Raw genomic sequence first — 15,605 nt, forward strand, 5'->3', positions numbered from 1 at the left:
GAGAGGGCCCTGCCAAGGGACTGCTCTAGCCACGAGGAATGAGGATCTTGCTTCCACACTGGTTCATGGACTGACCTCCTGGAGACAGATTAGCAGACATTGCAGTGGCTCTGGCCATGCCTGCAGCTGAGTCTCGCTGAATTACACACTGCTCTGAGGCTCTGGGGAGCTCTGGCTGCAGGCAGGGCCTCTGGTCTGGGGACAGCAGACAAGATGGCAGCCCTCCGTGAGCAGTCCCTAACCATCATCACTGCAGGTCACGCCACTCTGCTGAGCAATAGTCAAGCCCCTAGACTTCTCTTGGCTGCTGAGTTACTCAGCTACTCAGCACGCGTTGACCGATCTCAGTTGATGCCAAGCCCTGTGCCAGCCCTGCCCGGGTGCTCATGTTCATGGGGTCCTTGTGACACTTGCTGCTTGTCCTCCACTCTGGACAAAGGGTATCAGGGAGGGTACAGCAGCAGAAGGCAAGGAGGGGACAGTTCAAAGGCAAGGGGACAGCCCAAGGTGGCATGACCAGAGAAGGTCTGGCTGACTCTTCAGCTAGGCCTGAAAGCAAAAGTCAGGTTCTGCCTCCTGACCAGGGCAGGGGTGCAAGGGCCTGAGGAGTGTGCTGAGTGAAGCCTTGGAGGAGGTGTTGTTGGAGGAGGCCTCACTAATGGGAGAAACAGAGGATGACCACGTTGTTCTATGACAACGGCCTCACCCAGGCTCTGCACCTCACACTGGACTGTCTGCCCTGAGCCCTGTCTGCCGTAGCAGCCGTGGGGGCCATGCTGAGGAGGAGGACACCATCACTGATGACCTTTAGGAGAAGAGTGAAGCTGCAGACAGTGCTCAGGGCAGACAGTCCAGCATGAGGCGGAGAGCCTGGGCGACGCTGTTGTCATAGAACCAAAAATGTAGGGTACACAGGGCAGTGATCAGTGATGGGGAAGGAAAAGCAGGCTTGGGGCAGCTGGCAATGTGGGGAAGGAATCCAGGGAACATCCGAACACCTGTGCAGGGCCTGGCATAGAAAAAGCACTTGCTGAGTACTAGTCTGTAAAATGAATGAATAAATGACTGAGTTAATTAAAGGATGCCTGTTAGGGCTAAAGCCTGTGGAATGGGCAGAATTTCCTATATATCTGAAGGGTCTGAGCTGGCTTGGGATGGGGTAAGCTGTGGGATGAAGGACTCTGGGGCCCAATACAGCCATAGGGAACCCTGGGCCACTTGCAGAATGGTGTTGCTGGCACCCAAAGTGCATCCTCACCCACAGTCCTCCCGCTCTGGTCCTGCCAGTTTTGGCCCCTGCCTGTCCATACTAAGGCAGGCAGCTGTAGCCCAGAGGCCCCCAGGGGGGGCTGTGCACAAGGGCTGGCGCTTTGCCCCAAGAAGCCCATCCCTTTCTGCCAAGGCGCCTTTCCTAGGGCCATCTACGCTATAGCGGCCCTCATCAATCAGTGTTTTGGGGAGGACACCAAGGGCTGGGGTCTGTGGGAGAGGGCCCTACTAGACAGTAGTGACCAGAAAATGTCCTCTGAAGCAATATTTTCATTAGGAAGGAGAATGGGAAAGGAGCCCTTATGTTAAATGAGGAATTGATTGTATGAAGATGGAAATGATGTCTCCTTTATATAAGTGACTGAACTTGTTTTACAATGATCAGCACAAGAATGTCTCTGACTTTCTTGGTTTCTCCCTATTTTAAAAGGGATCCGATAGCATAGGAAACTTATTAGAATACAATAGTAAAATTTTACCCAATCTCTACTGATCTCTGGCTTGCCTTTCTTTTAACACGGAGCTGAAAATCTACCAAAGCCTTCTGTGATGAGCCCCGTTCTGCCCTACTTGACTGATTGATGGGCACCCAGCGCACTGCCCTCCATGCTGAGCCAGTCCCAGGGAGGCAGGAGGAGGGGCCTGAAACAAAGTAAAAGTCTGCCCCCAGCCTCTTAGTCTTTGATGAGCTTCTCATGTAATTGACATAGCCCGGAAAATCTCCTGGAAGAAGCGCCTGGTGGTACAGACAGTGCCTGCCGAGGAGCTAAGCAGGGTCAGAGATTTAGCCTGCAAAGGACATGCAGAGAGCACGGCACACAGCAGAGGCCTAATAAAGACAAACTGAGTTAAGTCGAAGGTGAACTGAAGGTGGGAGATGTAAACTCTGGGTAGCAGGACTAGGCCCCATCCAGCAGGTTTTCATTGAGAAGCTTTCCGTTTAAAACTGACAGCCTGCAACCTATTTCCTGAATCCTTAAGCCTCATAGGTGCCCCAAAGGAACAAATTAACCAGAGCACAAAAGAGTGAGTGAACACCGGGATTGATTTTTATTCTAAGAAGCTTCTCTCTTTCTGGGAACCAAATCATCTATTGAGAGCAGAGGATGTACAGGCGTAGGATAGGGGCTGAGGAGTGTGTGGGAGACCCTGGGGAGAACGAGGAGAGGAAGTACCAGACTACCGGACATGGCAGGACTACTCAGCAGTGTAGAGGAAGCCCTGAAGGGAGAGGAGGACAGCCAAGGGGCTTGGAGGCTCACGATGTGTGAGTCATTTTCTCTAGTGACGTGCTGCATGGAGAGAGAGTCAGGAAGATGGCCCAGGGCGGATTGTGTGGTTGGCTGGGCACGTAGACTCATGCAAACCAGGTGTGTCCTTGGGATAAATGCATTTTCCTTTTTTCTAGCTCTTCAGTGGTTCATGTGCCTGGAGTGAATGATATTCAGTCCTCTTCTTCCACGGGCCAGAACATGTCCCAAATCTCCCGGCAGCTAAACCAGAGTCAGGTGGCGTGGACAGGGAGTCGCCCGCCCTTTCCGGGACAGGTATGGGCATCTGTGAGGGCATCTCCCCTGGGTGCCCAGAGAGGCAGAGCACTCTGGGAAGTGTTTTCTTTGGATTGCGACTCTGAGGATGGGTCGGCTCCTAGCTGGAACCAACCACCGTAACAGCAGCTGGCTACTCAGGAGCACCAGCCACCCTCAGGGCTCTCGGAGAGCCAGGCGCCCAGTCTGCAACTTCGCAGCCTTTTCTCCTTACAGCTATGCCCTGAGGCAGCTGGCAGGAAAAGGTTGGGCAGGTTGAGACACCCCATCAAGAATGAGCCCCTCACTACTCTGGACCTCTGGCTGCTCCTGCGCCAGGAGGGCATGAAACCATCAACCCTTGTGACACCCCCAGACCCTCATAGTCACTGTGAGGGTGGGTGTTGATTGGGCTGAGGGAGTTCTGGGTGTTCATAATGCCAAGGCCTTGGTAACCAGACACCAGAGGGCCCGGATCCTTGTAGCCCTGGGGAGTAACTTCAACCAGACGTGCCCCAAAGATCCTGCAGTTCCTGGGCCCTCACACACTGGGGTGATCCCAGGCCTGTGCCTAGCCAGACAAGAGGGCCATGGGGAGTCACTATCAACCCAGAGCAGGCACTGCCCCTGCGACCAGCCTGGGGCATGGGTTGGGGGCGGGGGTCTGCTGGTGATGCTTTTCATCTCTTTGCTTTGTCCTGATTGTAGCAAATCCCATCTCAGTCCAGCAAGACTCAGTCATCTCCCTTTGGGATTGGAACGAGCCACACCTACCCGGCAGACCCCTCTTCCTACAGCCCCCTCTCCAGCCCAGCTACCTCCTCGCCAAGCGGGAATGCCTACTCCAGTCTTGCCAACAGGACTCCAGGGTTCGGTAGGTGGGGAATGAGGGAGTGAGATTCTGGGAAAGCCAGCACAAATGCCTTCTGAACATCCTGAATTCAGGAGACTGAGCTCCAAGCTCCCAGCTACCAAAACAAGGTCTGGAAGTTTCCAAGTACCGCCTCTCTCTCTGGCTATGAGGAGGCCTGTGGTGTTCCTAAGAGACTGGATGCTTAGGCCTTGGCTTTGTGATTTGACTTTATCATTTTCAAGGCACTGGAAATGTGCTGTGCTGTGATGTGATCTGAATACCATTTTAACCCATTATGGCCCTGGCAAGGATTTTCAGGTCCCCCAAGTCAAAAACCTTATAGTCTTGTTTCAAGAAACTAGAGAATAGCTATAGAGACAATCAATTGCATGAATAACCCTGCAAAGTTTTCTCTCTCTTTTAAATATTAAGAACACCTATCTTACTTTGTTAACAAAACCTCAGGCCATAGAGGGTTAAGGAACCACTGTGTCCTGTGCATTTCTCAGGATCCTGGGCCTTGCCCACTCTCCATGTGTTTAAGGAACCTCTTCAGCATGTCTCCCAGGGCTGGGGCTCCACTCCATGTCAGGACAGGCTCGTAAGAGACCCGTGGTCCTGGTAAGAAGTCCAAGCTGGTGCCTGCTATCTCACAGTGAGGTCACTGGGTGACATCCAGCAGTGCGGCTCGTAGAGCTTTTCTCTACAGAATTGATTCCTCAGATGAGTGTGAAGCTGAGCTCAAACATCTGAATTTCCACGTGGCAAGTTAAAAGCTTCCATTAGAACTGCTTGTCTGTCAGCCTTATGAACAAATCTGTGCATGCAGGGCGCGGTGACTCACATCTGTAATCCCAGCACTTTGGAAGGTCAAGGTGGCAGATCACCTGAGCCCAGGAGTTCGAGACTAGCCTGGGCAACATAGCAAAACCCTGTCTCTACAAAAAAAAAAAAAAAAAAAAAAAATTAGCCAGGTGTGGTGGTGCATGCCTGTAATTCCAGCTACTCAGGAGGCTAAGGTAGGAGGATCATTTGATCCCAGGACGTTGAGGCTGCAGTGAGCCATGATCACACCACTGCACTCCAGCCTGGGTGACACAGTGAGACCCCGTCTGAAAAAACAAAAGAAAGAAAAATGCTGTGCAGAGCTCCGAGCACACAATGGAGAGTTGTCATCTGCTGCCCAGCCCTCCCCACCTCCTCCGCTAACAGCAGCATGTCAGCCCCACTCAGCCCAAGATCTTGGAGCACAGCATTTCCTGAGGCCATGCTTGTCCCTCCAGCCTTAGTCCCATTTACTTGCAGTGTGTTCTCCTCTTCGCCTGTTAAGTACTCTTGCCACGTGGTTCACTGGAACCAAGTTTAGAAGCACAGCACCCTGTCTGAGGAAGGAGAAACCCCGTAGCAGTTGCTTTCAAGTCAGCCAGGCACTCAGCACAGTTACCACCTTGAGCCCAGAATCCTGTTTCTCAGGATAGCATCCACCTTCCTGCAGTCACACGTGAGATCCTTCTCCACATCTGGTTCCTCACCTGGGTGTGGAGAGACCCTTCACCTCCTCCTGAAGGTGGGCCTCGTAGACTCAAGGCCTCCTGGGTACCTAGTCCTTCCCGGAAGTCCAGGGACCATCCGGCACCGATCTACTCAAAAAAACCTTCAGTGCCAGGCCCCGAATCAGCCCTGGAAAACAGAAGGCAGGAGACCTGGTCTCCACCCAGAGAAGGACCAGTCCAGAGACTGGGTCAGGGGAGACAGACAGGTAAAGGGAGGCAGGCAGGACAGTCTGCAGGTGCGGCAGCCATGGTCTGCGTGGGAGCCCTTGTGGCTGCAGGCCAGGACAGTTGTTATGTCTGATGGGGTCAAGAGAGGCTTCGGAGCACAGCTAACATGCAACCGTGGCAAGGTCTTGGAGCATCCCACTGTGGCCAAGACAAGACAGGTGGGCAGGCCACTTCCCTGCCCCAACCATTCAGTGCCTTTAGCTCCATGCCTCTGTCTAGTCTCCACTAAACAAATGCCAGGCCCTGAAGTATAAATGGAGATGGGACGTAGGAAGGACAAAGCCCTGGGTTGAGGCCACTGCACCACTGATGGCCAAGAACAAGCTCAACACAGATGGGGCTCCAGGTTCGGTTTTTACATTTGCCTTTGAGCTATCTCACACTCAGATGATAATAATAGTAATGACAGCAGCCTGCCGTTAGTGGGTACTTATTATATGCTAGCATGTAGCATTCATTCAGTGCTCACAATAGCCCTAAGAAGGAGATACCATTATTATTCCCATCTCACAGATAAGTAAACTAAGGCACACTGAGGTCAGATAACTTACCCAGGCTAACTTACTGTAGCTGATAATAGCAGAATCATGCCTTTGGAGCCAAGAATCAAAGCTGGGCAGTACCTCTGAGACTGTGTTCCCATCCACTACTCTGTACTTACCATCATTTTCAAATCCATTCACAGGAGACCTCAGAATTAAGCAGGAATTGGATGTCCCAGCAGATGGCCCTTGATGTACATTCATGAGAAAGGGGCTGGAACCCTTCCAATGAGGGCATGGAAAAAGAGTATAAAATCGAGAAATGAAGGACTGAGAAGATTCCTATGGCCTTGCCATCAGTGCATCATGTGTTACCTTTGGCCACAGCTGTTTGAGTGGAATAGGATGCAGGGAGAGTGTGTTGAAAGCCAGGCTGTGGTGGAGTGAGCAGGTGATGGAATGGAGACGAAGCTGAGCAGGAGAGCAGGAAGGGAGGCACAGTCTTGGGAGGGAGAGGGAGACCTCGAGGCGAGGGGTTGCTGTCATTGTCTGTGATGAGTACGCTGCTGGGGGAAAGCTCCCAGTGCAGGCAGAGGGGACCCAGGATAAGGTGTTGGGGTTCACATCAGAGGTGTAGAGGGGCCTGGAAAATGGGTGGACACCAGACCCCCTTCTGACCACATGGTCAGCTTTTACTCCACGGGGCTTCAAGGAAGTGGAGTGCTGGCTGGGAGAAGAGGGCAGGCTTTGGTTAAGGACAGAAGAAAGAGGGTGTGTGGTTAGGAAGAGGACCCAAACTGTTGTTCGTTAGTGAGGATGGTTACTCCCGAGGGCACAGTGAGAAAGGGTGCAGGGAACAGAGCAGGTAAGAATGGGTGAGTGGAGAAGGAACAGAACAGGTAAGAATCGGTGAGTGGAGAAGGAACAGAGCAGTCTGCCCCATTAATGGTCAGTTTCATTAATTATTAAACACAAAGCAGGCTTAAAAAACAGGCAGTGTTTACATTTGCAATGGACACACACCCTAGCCCAGCATGGGCACATCTGAGTGGCTTCCCAGTGCCCTCTGTGCAGCCCTGGGGCCTACTGGTGTGGCACTGATGGGTTCCCAGGCCTGGCAGCACCCCACGGTACCTGGCCTCAGTTCATTATCCATGGCCAGAGCCCAGAGCCCAGAGAGATAACGCAATTGATCCCAGCCTCCCGCTTCTGGCTGGCTGGAGCAGGCAGGGGTTTTGGAATGCCTGCTGAGCAGACTTGCCGGACATCACCCAGTGGTGGACCAGGGGCAGACATTGAGTTGTGACAAGCATAGCATGTCACTTTTGAACAGTGCTTCGACTGTATCAGACTCCTCAGGATAGCCTTGTAGGCTGAGTTTATACATTGAGTGAGAAAAAACGGCCCTGCCTGGGTCTCAGCCCTTTCTGTGAAACACATGCTGGTTTTGTTCCACGAGCTTTCAGGAGTCAAGCCAAAGCATTTCTTCCATTTCAGACCTTTCAAGTTATCTTGAGCTTTACTGCTATCATAATTGTGTTTCCAGTCTTAGTATCATTTTCATTTTGAGTCCAGTCACAGCAAAAACCTAGCCATTTGAAATGTAGCATCCATTAGGAAACTACACAATCCATTTACTTAAGCCCTGAAAAATCCAAGCATTTATTCCCTTAACAAAGTAAGTGGGGAAAGTGTTGTGCCTGTAGGGCCCAGTCAAGAGACAGAAACCATGGCAGTAATTTAAACAGGAAAAATTTGAAGATTTTGTGACTAATAAAAGGTGGTTAAGAAGGACCCTGAGGAATACAGAAATAATAAATGTGGGCAGCAGCTTCTACCTCTAAGGCTAAGGGAAAGTAGACAAGACAGGAACTAAGAACTTGGAAGAGGAGACCCCACCCCACAAAACCTGAGGTTCAGCCCTTGTTGGAGAATGTGCATCTGTCTTGGTAACACACTGTGGATGCTCTGGACTGCAGTGGGTCTGTAAAAGCAGCCTGCCAGCTGACTGAGCCACTCAGTAGGGAGTACAGATGGACCAGAAATGGTCTACACACCCACCCACCAGGCGGCCAAGAATTTCCCCAGGGAGTGCCCGCAGGTAAAACTGACTCACAGGAAGCAGCCTCTGGGTGGTAGAGAAATGTGCTGAAGAGGGAGCGCCCTGACATCCTGCACACTGCTGCTAGATACACTGCAGGAGGAAAGAAACACCTGATCCAGGAAGAGAAGCCACATCTTTGCAGTACCTCGCTTGTCCCTCCAGCGTCCTCTGTTGAGAAAGCCTAACGCTGCACTCACTGACAAAGGAGAAATGTTTGCAGGGTGTAGTTTCAGTATCATGAAACAGGGCAAAGAAGGATGGATTTAGAGCCAAGAGGCAATAAATTGATAACTGGCAAGAATGTATATGACCTGAATCCTCAAATTGCTCAGTTTCTTTTCATCTCAACTACTGCCAGGCATCTGCTTGTTGATATTACCTTGTTTCTTGGAGAAATGCAGGGAGCCAAGTGCACAGGTTGCTTAAAGAGAAATGGCTCAAAGGTGCTGTAGCAGATCAGGTTTTAATTCCTTGACTTGCTCCAAGTGTGGCATACACATATGTAGGATCTAAGTTACATTATTTTCTTAGCAGCATGCTTTCCAGATAATAATGTCTTGGCAAGTGCCAGCATGTCCATAGCTCCTTGTTCCCCACATGCTTCTCAGTTTAGGGTGAGGTCTCTAAAGCAATTCATCCATGTATGACACAAGTCAGATCAGGTCAATACAGATTAAAGCAGGTCACAATAGATAAACTAACAACTCTGGGGATGAATGTCTTTTACAAAGCTCGAGAAACACATCCAGAACACATGGCTTTTTGTAAAAGAGCCATGTCCATCCCAGTCTGCCCCACCTAGCCCATATTCACTTTGGAGAGGAGAATTGAAAGAATTTGTTATTCCAGGCTGGGTGTGGTGGCTCATACCTGTAATCCCAGCCCTTTGGGAGGCTGAGGCGGGTTGATCCCTTGAGGCCAGGAGTCCGAGACCAGCCTGGCCAACATGGTGAAACCTTGTCTCTACTAAAAATACAAAAATTAGCCGGTCATGGTGGTGCGCACTGAGGCAGGAGAATTGCTTGAACCTGGGAGGTGGAGGTTGCAATGAGCCGAGATTGCACCACTGCACTCCAGCCTGGATGACAGAGCAAGACTCCAGCTTAAAAAAAAAAAAAAAAAAAAGGAATTTATTATTTCAAAAATATCTGGAGTGAGAAACAAAAGGCATAATTCGAAGTAGGGGAACAGGGTAGACTAAGCACAGGCAGGGAGCCGGTAGGATTTTGCTGAGCTGAAATGTTTGCAGACACCATGCACCCTCTTCCTCCCCAGCTCCTGCCCACAAAGCTCAGTCCTGGACATTTTTACCAGTGAATTGTGGGGAATTATAGACCTCTCCATCCCTAATACTAGTTAGTGTTGAAAAGGTGAGGCCTTAGCCAGAAGGCTCAGGAAGACTGTGATCCTTGCTATAAGGTGTGTTTTTATTCTGCCTAGAAGGCATTTGTAAGAGAATGAGCTGCCCTTTGGTGCACCTTGTTACTTTATCCAGCAGGGTTTCTCAGTGTCAGCACTATTGACATTTTAGGCTGGATAATTCTTTGTTGTGGGGGGGCTGTCTATTCCTTATAGGGGGTTCAGCAGCATCTCCCTGCCTCTACCTACTAGGATTTCTCTGTTTATGATAATGACAAATGTCTCCAGGCATTGTCAAATGTCCCCCTTGGTTTGGTGGGTGGGGGGGGTGGGGTTGCACAAAATCACCCGATTGGGAACCACTGAGCTAAACCCAACCACATAGGACCTCCAAGCAGGACTTCAAGTGAGCCTTAAATCTTAGGGCAATTTCCAAATCAGCTGAACCTCACAAGGAAAAATGTTAATGAGAGGAGAATGATAGCATTGAGCTTCAAATTTTTAAAAAAGGAGGATGTCATCCCTGCCTCTGTGACCTAGGAACCCATAAGTTCCTCAAGATTCTGACCCGTGGTCTGAAAGCCCACACAGCTGGCCCAGGTATTATCAGCCCGTAACACAGTCTATCTGGGCTGGGAGGTGGCTGTAGCAGCCCAGCCCATGCTCAGGAAGCTACCAGAGTGAAAGGAACACAGCATGGCTAGAACTCAGCTCATAGTTTGTAACTATGTAGGTGGATTTGGAACAATAAAGTAATACAAGGATTTTGGTGAACACCAGGTTTTAGTTTGTTTTTTGTTTGTTTGTTTGTTTGTTTCCAGAAAAAGGCTTGTAGGTACACTGTGGGGTGAGCCATGGGAAGCCCCTGCTCACCGTTTATACGCAGCGCAGGTCAGTCAGATTTAGGTTAAGAACCCACAGTGCTCTGTCATCCAGGAGCGATTACATTGAAGTTCTTGCTCACTATCTGGTCAGAGTGGTCAATACAATTCAGGAGAAAAAATAAACTTTCAGTAGCAGAGGGTGAAAAGAGGACTTTCCCCGTATCTCTTCCAGCACATGGCCAGTGAACTCATTCTTCAGGTCACCTGTTCGGATGTAAGTTCCTCTAGGAAGACTCAAATCTGAGTGAGGGCCTAGTCCCAGGTCCTCCCATGGCGGCCTGGACTTCCCTTGTAAGAGCTCATAGCAATTCTGCTTGCCTAGTGACTTGCTTAGTGGCCAGGCTTGACCACCACTGCATTATCAACATGCTGCTCAGTATTAGGTATAAAGTTGGACTCAATTTAAACACTGTATCAAATGAATGCACGTGGCCCTCAGTGTCAGAAAGATCTAGGTTCAAACCCTGGGTCTGGCATTTGTAGGCTAAATGAGTTGGGCTAATGTCTTGATGTCTTTGCGCCTCCGTTTCCTTATCTGAAAAGTGTGGATAATGGGCTCATGGTTCTTAGAGTCAGAGTGAAGAAAAGATGAATTGAAACAATGTTAAATACCTAGCATGATTCATAGCATATAGTCATACGATGTGCACATGGTCAGTACTCCCAAAATTCTTCCTTGACTATTTCCAAAGCAATCCCATTAATTGATTTTTTCCCTTTGCAGAACATTAAGAATTTTTATTCTGAAATCTGACATATGTAATTAATAGAATCAAGTACCCCAAATATGAATAGAGAGCTAATCTTCCTCTAATCATTATTCCCCTCCACCCTACCTCATCTCTGGCTGTGACTGAGGTAAGACTGGTGAGAGAATGTGTGCTTATTTCATTATACCCAGGAAACCTCAAATGCAAATAGAAATAAAAGTTTATGGAATGTTCATGTTCGTCCTTCTCGCTCCCATCTCTCTCTTCCTCCTTCCCTCCCTTCCTCCTTCCCTCCCTCCCTTCCTCCTTCCCTCCCTCCCTTCCTTCCTTCCTTCTTTCCTTCCTTCCTTCCTTTCTTCTTTCCTTCCTTCCTTCCTTCCTTCCTTCCTTCCTTCTTTCCTTCCTTCCTTCTTTCCTTCCTTCCTTCCTTCCTTCCTTCCTTCTTTCCTTCCTTCCTCCTTCCCTCAGCAAGTTCTTGTTGAAGACTTCTATATTCCAAGCACTATTTTCAGCAAAGCCTGGGGCAGACATAGATACAGTCCTTTGCCTCAAGTCCTCATAATTTGTAGTAAATCAATATAGTGTGATGGGCCACAGGCAAGCTAAGAGGAGACAGTGACTGAGGGAGTCAGTCACACAAGGTCATCTTTGATTAGGGCTTTGAACCTGACTAGAATTGTCCAGGCACAGAGAAGGGGAAGGATGTACATGACAGAAAGAACACATGTGCAGTAGCACAGAGATGTAACTGCGTGTGGCTCATGGGGGACATGCAAGTATTGTCATGTGACTAGGGCAAGAGGGGCTAGAATTAGACATGAAGTGGGAGATGAGGCTAAAAATAGATCCAGATGGCAAAGGATCTTCATGCCAACATCCAGAACATGGATGTTCCTGCATAGACCACGGTCAACCACTAAGCAGTCTGTAAGCAGTGGACTACTGTTGGAGGGAGATCACACCAGTAGCTGTGTGGTTATGGGGGCAGTGGGTGTGGCCGTGACTCACAGCACTGGTTGGGGCAGTGAGAATGGAGGAAAGCAGGTAGGAGTTGAGAGATGGTATTTAGGGGAGTGGGAACTCAGCCGACCCCAGCCACTGATTAGACTTGAAGTGGGAGTGAGGGGAAAGAGCCTATGCTTGTGTTCTTCCCCTCCAGACTATGTGAGGAGGCAAGATGATTACTTTAGGTATGGAGAGCTTAAGGTGTCTTTCATACTGCTTAGACGTGGCGGGGATGGATGGAGCCAAAGCTTAGGAGAGAAGCTGGGGCTGTCAATACCACCAGAAACGCAAGGTTATCATCCCTAGCTCTTCCCACTCACACCCCTCAGCACAGTCAGTAATCAATCAACAAGCCGAGGCACCTCCTTCTCCATCACATCTCAAATCCACCCACTGCTCTCCAGCTGGCTTTTGTTCTATGTTTTGAGCCACTGTCATCTCTTGCAAGGATTGCTACAGCAGCCTCCTCCCGTCTGGCTCCTTCCCTCTCCTCTTGTCTACCCCATTCCTTTCTCGGTTGGTCTCTTTCCCTCTCTTTTTGTCCACCCACCCGTGGACCATACACATCTGTGTGCTTCCTGCTTCTGCTTAAAAACCTTCAGTGTTTCTCTGTTGTCCCCAGAGTTGGTCATACTGATAGTGTGGAACCTGACCCCTGGCTTACCCTCCAGCCTTATCTCTTATGACTTGCCTGATCTCACTCTATTCCTTTTCCATCCTGAGCCACCTGTAGATGCCCGGATGAACCAAGCCCTCTTTCACCATCAGGCCTTTGAACAGACTGACCTTTTTCTCTATAATTATTTTCAACCTCACCTCCAAGCCCTATACCCGATTAATTACTAATTCCCCTTCTGGTGTCATCTGAGATCTCTGAAAAACCTTTTCTACTTGTCATGGCTAGTTAGGTATCCCTCGTAAGGGTTTTTATTCTAGTTCCTCCGACTCTTAGAGCAGCTCTCACCTGTGCAGAATCGCCTGTTTGCTCCCTTTCCCAACCATGCTATATGTTTGTTGAGAGAGGAACGATCTTATTCTCCAGTGTGTGTACAGTACCAGCATGGAGCCCACGTCAGAGCAGGAGCTCAGGAAATATTTGCCAAGTGAATAAATGAATGAGTCAGTTGATGAGATTAGGAGAGGTTATTTCCTTCTTGTTTGTTGATGAGAGAGGAGGCCTGACTCAGACCCCTGCTTTCAACATATGTTAAGAGACAAGGTCACTTACAGTAAGGACCAGGAGGCACGTGAGAGAGAGTAGTGTAAGAAGTAGCAGAACCAAAATCAAGTTAGTCCTAGAAGTCAACAAGATAGTTTCAAGCAGAATGATCAAAAGTGTTGGATACTCAAGAGAGATTGAGAAGAATGGACACTCTTCAAATGCCTGTTGGATGGTGCCTGGCAGTAGAGTAATTGCACAGGGTTGAGAAGGGAGGGAAAAGAGAAGATGCTGTGTGTGTGGGTGGCTGTAAATGTTGATGGCAACGGGAAGTGGAGGTAGGTATGTGCCTTAAGGAGGAAGGGCTGAGGGCATTGATTTGTGATGGGCAAGCCCCAAGGAAGCCATCATTGCAGCAGCATCCTGGGTGACCCTGTGTGGCAGTCATCTCCCTGAATGTGTAAGGACACTCCCCCAGTATACCATGCCCTTCGTTCAGCACAGGTGGCTATGTCCCTCCACCCTCCTGCCAAGCAGCATGGACCCACTGAAGGCCCCATCTTGTGCTCAGCCTCTGCAGGCTTCCAGAATGGGCGGGTGCCTGTCAGGTGGGAATTTCCTCATGGCTCCAGCTGGCGATGCTGCTGTTTTGACTTTGCCACAGTTGTGGACCCAGCCTTACCTCTGCTGAGCCAATTAATGAGGCCAGTGGACACGATTCTATGAAAGAGTTCCTCCTGGCCCTTGGGATCTTGTGTGGGATTATTAGGAAAAGACATTTCACATAGGCAGATGAATTTTTTATAGCAGAATCCTATGTGCACAGTAGATTTAAATCTCTCTTATGCTAAGGAGGGGAATTGTACCCTGCCTCAATTTTATAGAATTCTTTACCAACTATTGTCATCATGTAGAGTTTGAAAAGCACCAATGGTAAGGCATTAAAGGGACCTTATGTGTTTTATTAAAGCCCTTTATGTCTCAGGCATTATATATGGGTGGATGGGTGAGAGAGAGAGAGGGAGAGAGAGAGATTCTTCTCCGTGAACGCTTTCTAACCTGGCCTCACATTAATGCAGTGCCCAGGTTGGGGGTTGGGTGGGGCCTGAGGCTTGCCTGTGGCCAGCATGACCATTGGAAACAGTAGTATGGGACAAGATGGGGCTTGTCTTGCCACCCAGAGCTTGACAGAGAGCCCATTATCTCCAAAATGGTACTGAATGATTTGAAACAAGAAAAAAAGTTTCTAAAATTTTTGATATTCCTTAAAGGTATCCTCTTTGAAGGTATTTTTTTAAGCCTCCTCTTTGGTTGAATCTCGAAAATGTTTTTAGACAAAATTCCACTTATTGGATAGGCACAGTGGCTCACTCATCCCAGCACTTTGAGAGGCCAGAGCCGGGGGACTGCATGAGGCCAGGAGTTTGAGACCAACCTGGGCAACATAGCCAGACCCCGTCTCTACAAAGAAAAAATATATATATATGTTTTTTAATTAGTCAGGCATTGTGGCATGAGCCTGTAGTCCCAGCTACACAGGAGGCTGAGGCTGTAGGATTGGTTGAGCCCAGGATTCCAAAGCTGAAGTGAGTTATGATTGCACCACTGCACTCCAGCCAGGGTAGTGGAGTAAGACTCTTTCTCATATGTAAAAAACCAATTCCACTATGTTTCCTATTTTTTGTTTCTTCCATTGCCTGTTTTTTTATATAAACTGTAAGACAGAAGCAAAGTGGCTCTCATTTATAAATGAATTTGCTGATTCCCACAGAGGAACCTTGTCTTGTCTGACCAGTGCCCCAATTTCTTCCCCCCAAACAAACTGATGCAAAGAAAACACTCTGCCAAAGAGCCAGGCAGGAAAAGACTGTGGCGCTTGGCCCTGCAGGGGGACCTTGTATAATGCGTATGTGGCTTCCGAGGAGTTGCTTGGGGGCAGAGGCTGAGGTTGGCAGTTCTCAGGGGAATGCCAAGATGAGGCTTTTCCTCTAGCGGTGCCAGATGCCCTTCAAGAGCATTTGGTGGACCGAGAGGGAGTCAGGAGCAGGGGCAGGTGTGTCTTCCTCCTCATGCCAACACCGTACTGCCGAGGACAGACCCTCTCTCAGCCCACACTCTGCATGCAACAGACATGCCCTTTGCCCCCAGATGCCCGCAGGAGGCCTTTGTGCACAGTCACCAAGTGCAAGGAGCACTCCAAGGATTAAAGCATCTAGTCACCTGGCAGGTGACCTCAGGAAGAGCTACCCTCTCTGGCCAAGTACCTGCACCACTGGGCAAAGGGCTCTTGTGTCTCTTATCTGCTCCATTTATGATCTGTCAGCCAGTGAGAAAGACGAGGATAGCAAACACATTCCGCCAGCTCTGGATGGAACATGCCTTTCAGAAGCGGGAGGCCCTCCAGCCGCAGTGGTTCTTAGGTCTCACAGAACCACGGGATGGCTTTTAAAGGAAGTGTCCTGTATGTCGGATC

The 15,605-nt window shown here is 49.4% G+C and overlaps 1 protein-coding gene across 6 annotated transcripts in view; it reads left to right on the forward strand.

Moving 5' to 3' along the window:
• Positions 1–15,605, forward strand: part of ARNT2 (aryl hydrocarbon receptor nuclear translocator 2) — a 199,315-nt gene that overhangs the window by 177,308 nt on the left and 6,402 nt on the right. For 5 of the 6 annotated variants that reach the window (XM_054531716.1, XM_054531717.2, XM_024232531.3 and 2 more), the window contains 2 exons: positions 2,678–2,816; positions 3,504–3,669. In XM_054531716.1, the coding sequence (XP_054387691.1) occupies positions 2,678–2,816; positions 3,504–3,669 (305 nt within the window). Of the gene's footprint in view, positions 1–2,677; positions 2,817–3,503; positions 3,670–6,114; positions 15,603–15,605 lie in introns of those variants that run through there. The other variant, XM_024232532.3, reaches the window with a different exon arrangement.

The sequence above is a fragment of the Pongo abelii genome, chromosome 16 (genome assembly GCF_028885655.2).
Source record: "Pongo abelii isolate AG06213 chromosome 16, NHGRI_mPonAbe1-v2.0_pri, whole genome shotgun sequence".
In the NCBI taxonomy this organism is placed as follows: Eukaryota; Metazoa; Chordata; class Mammalia; order Primates; family Hominidae; genus Pongo; species Pongo abelii.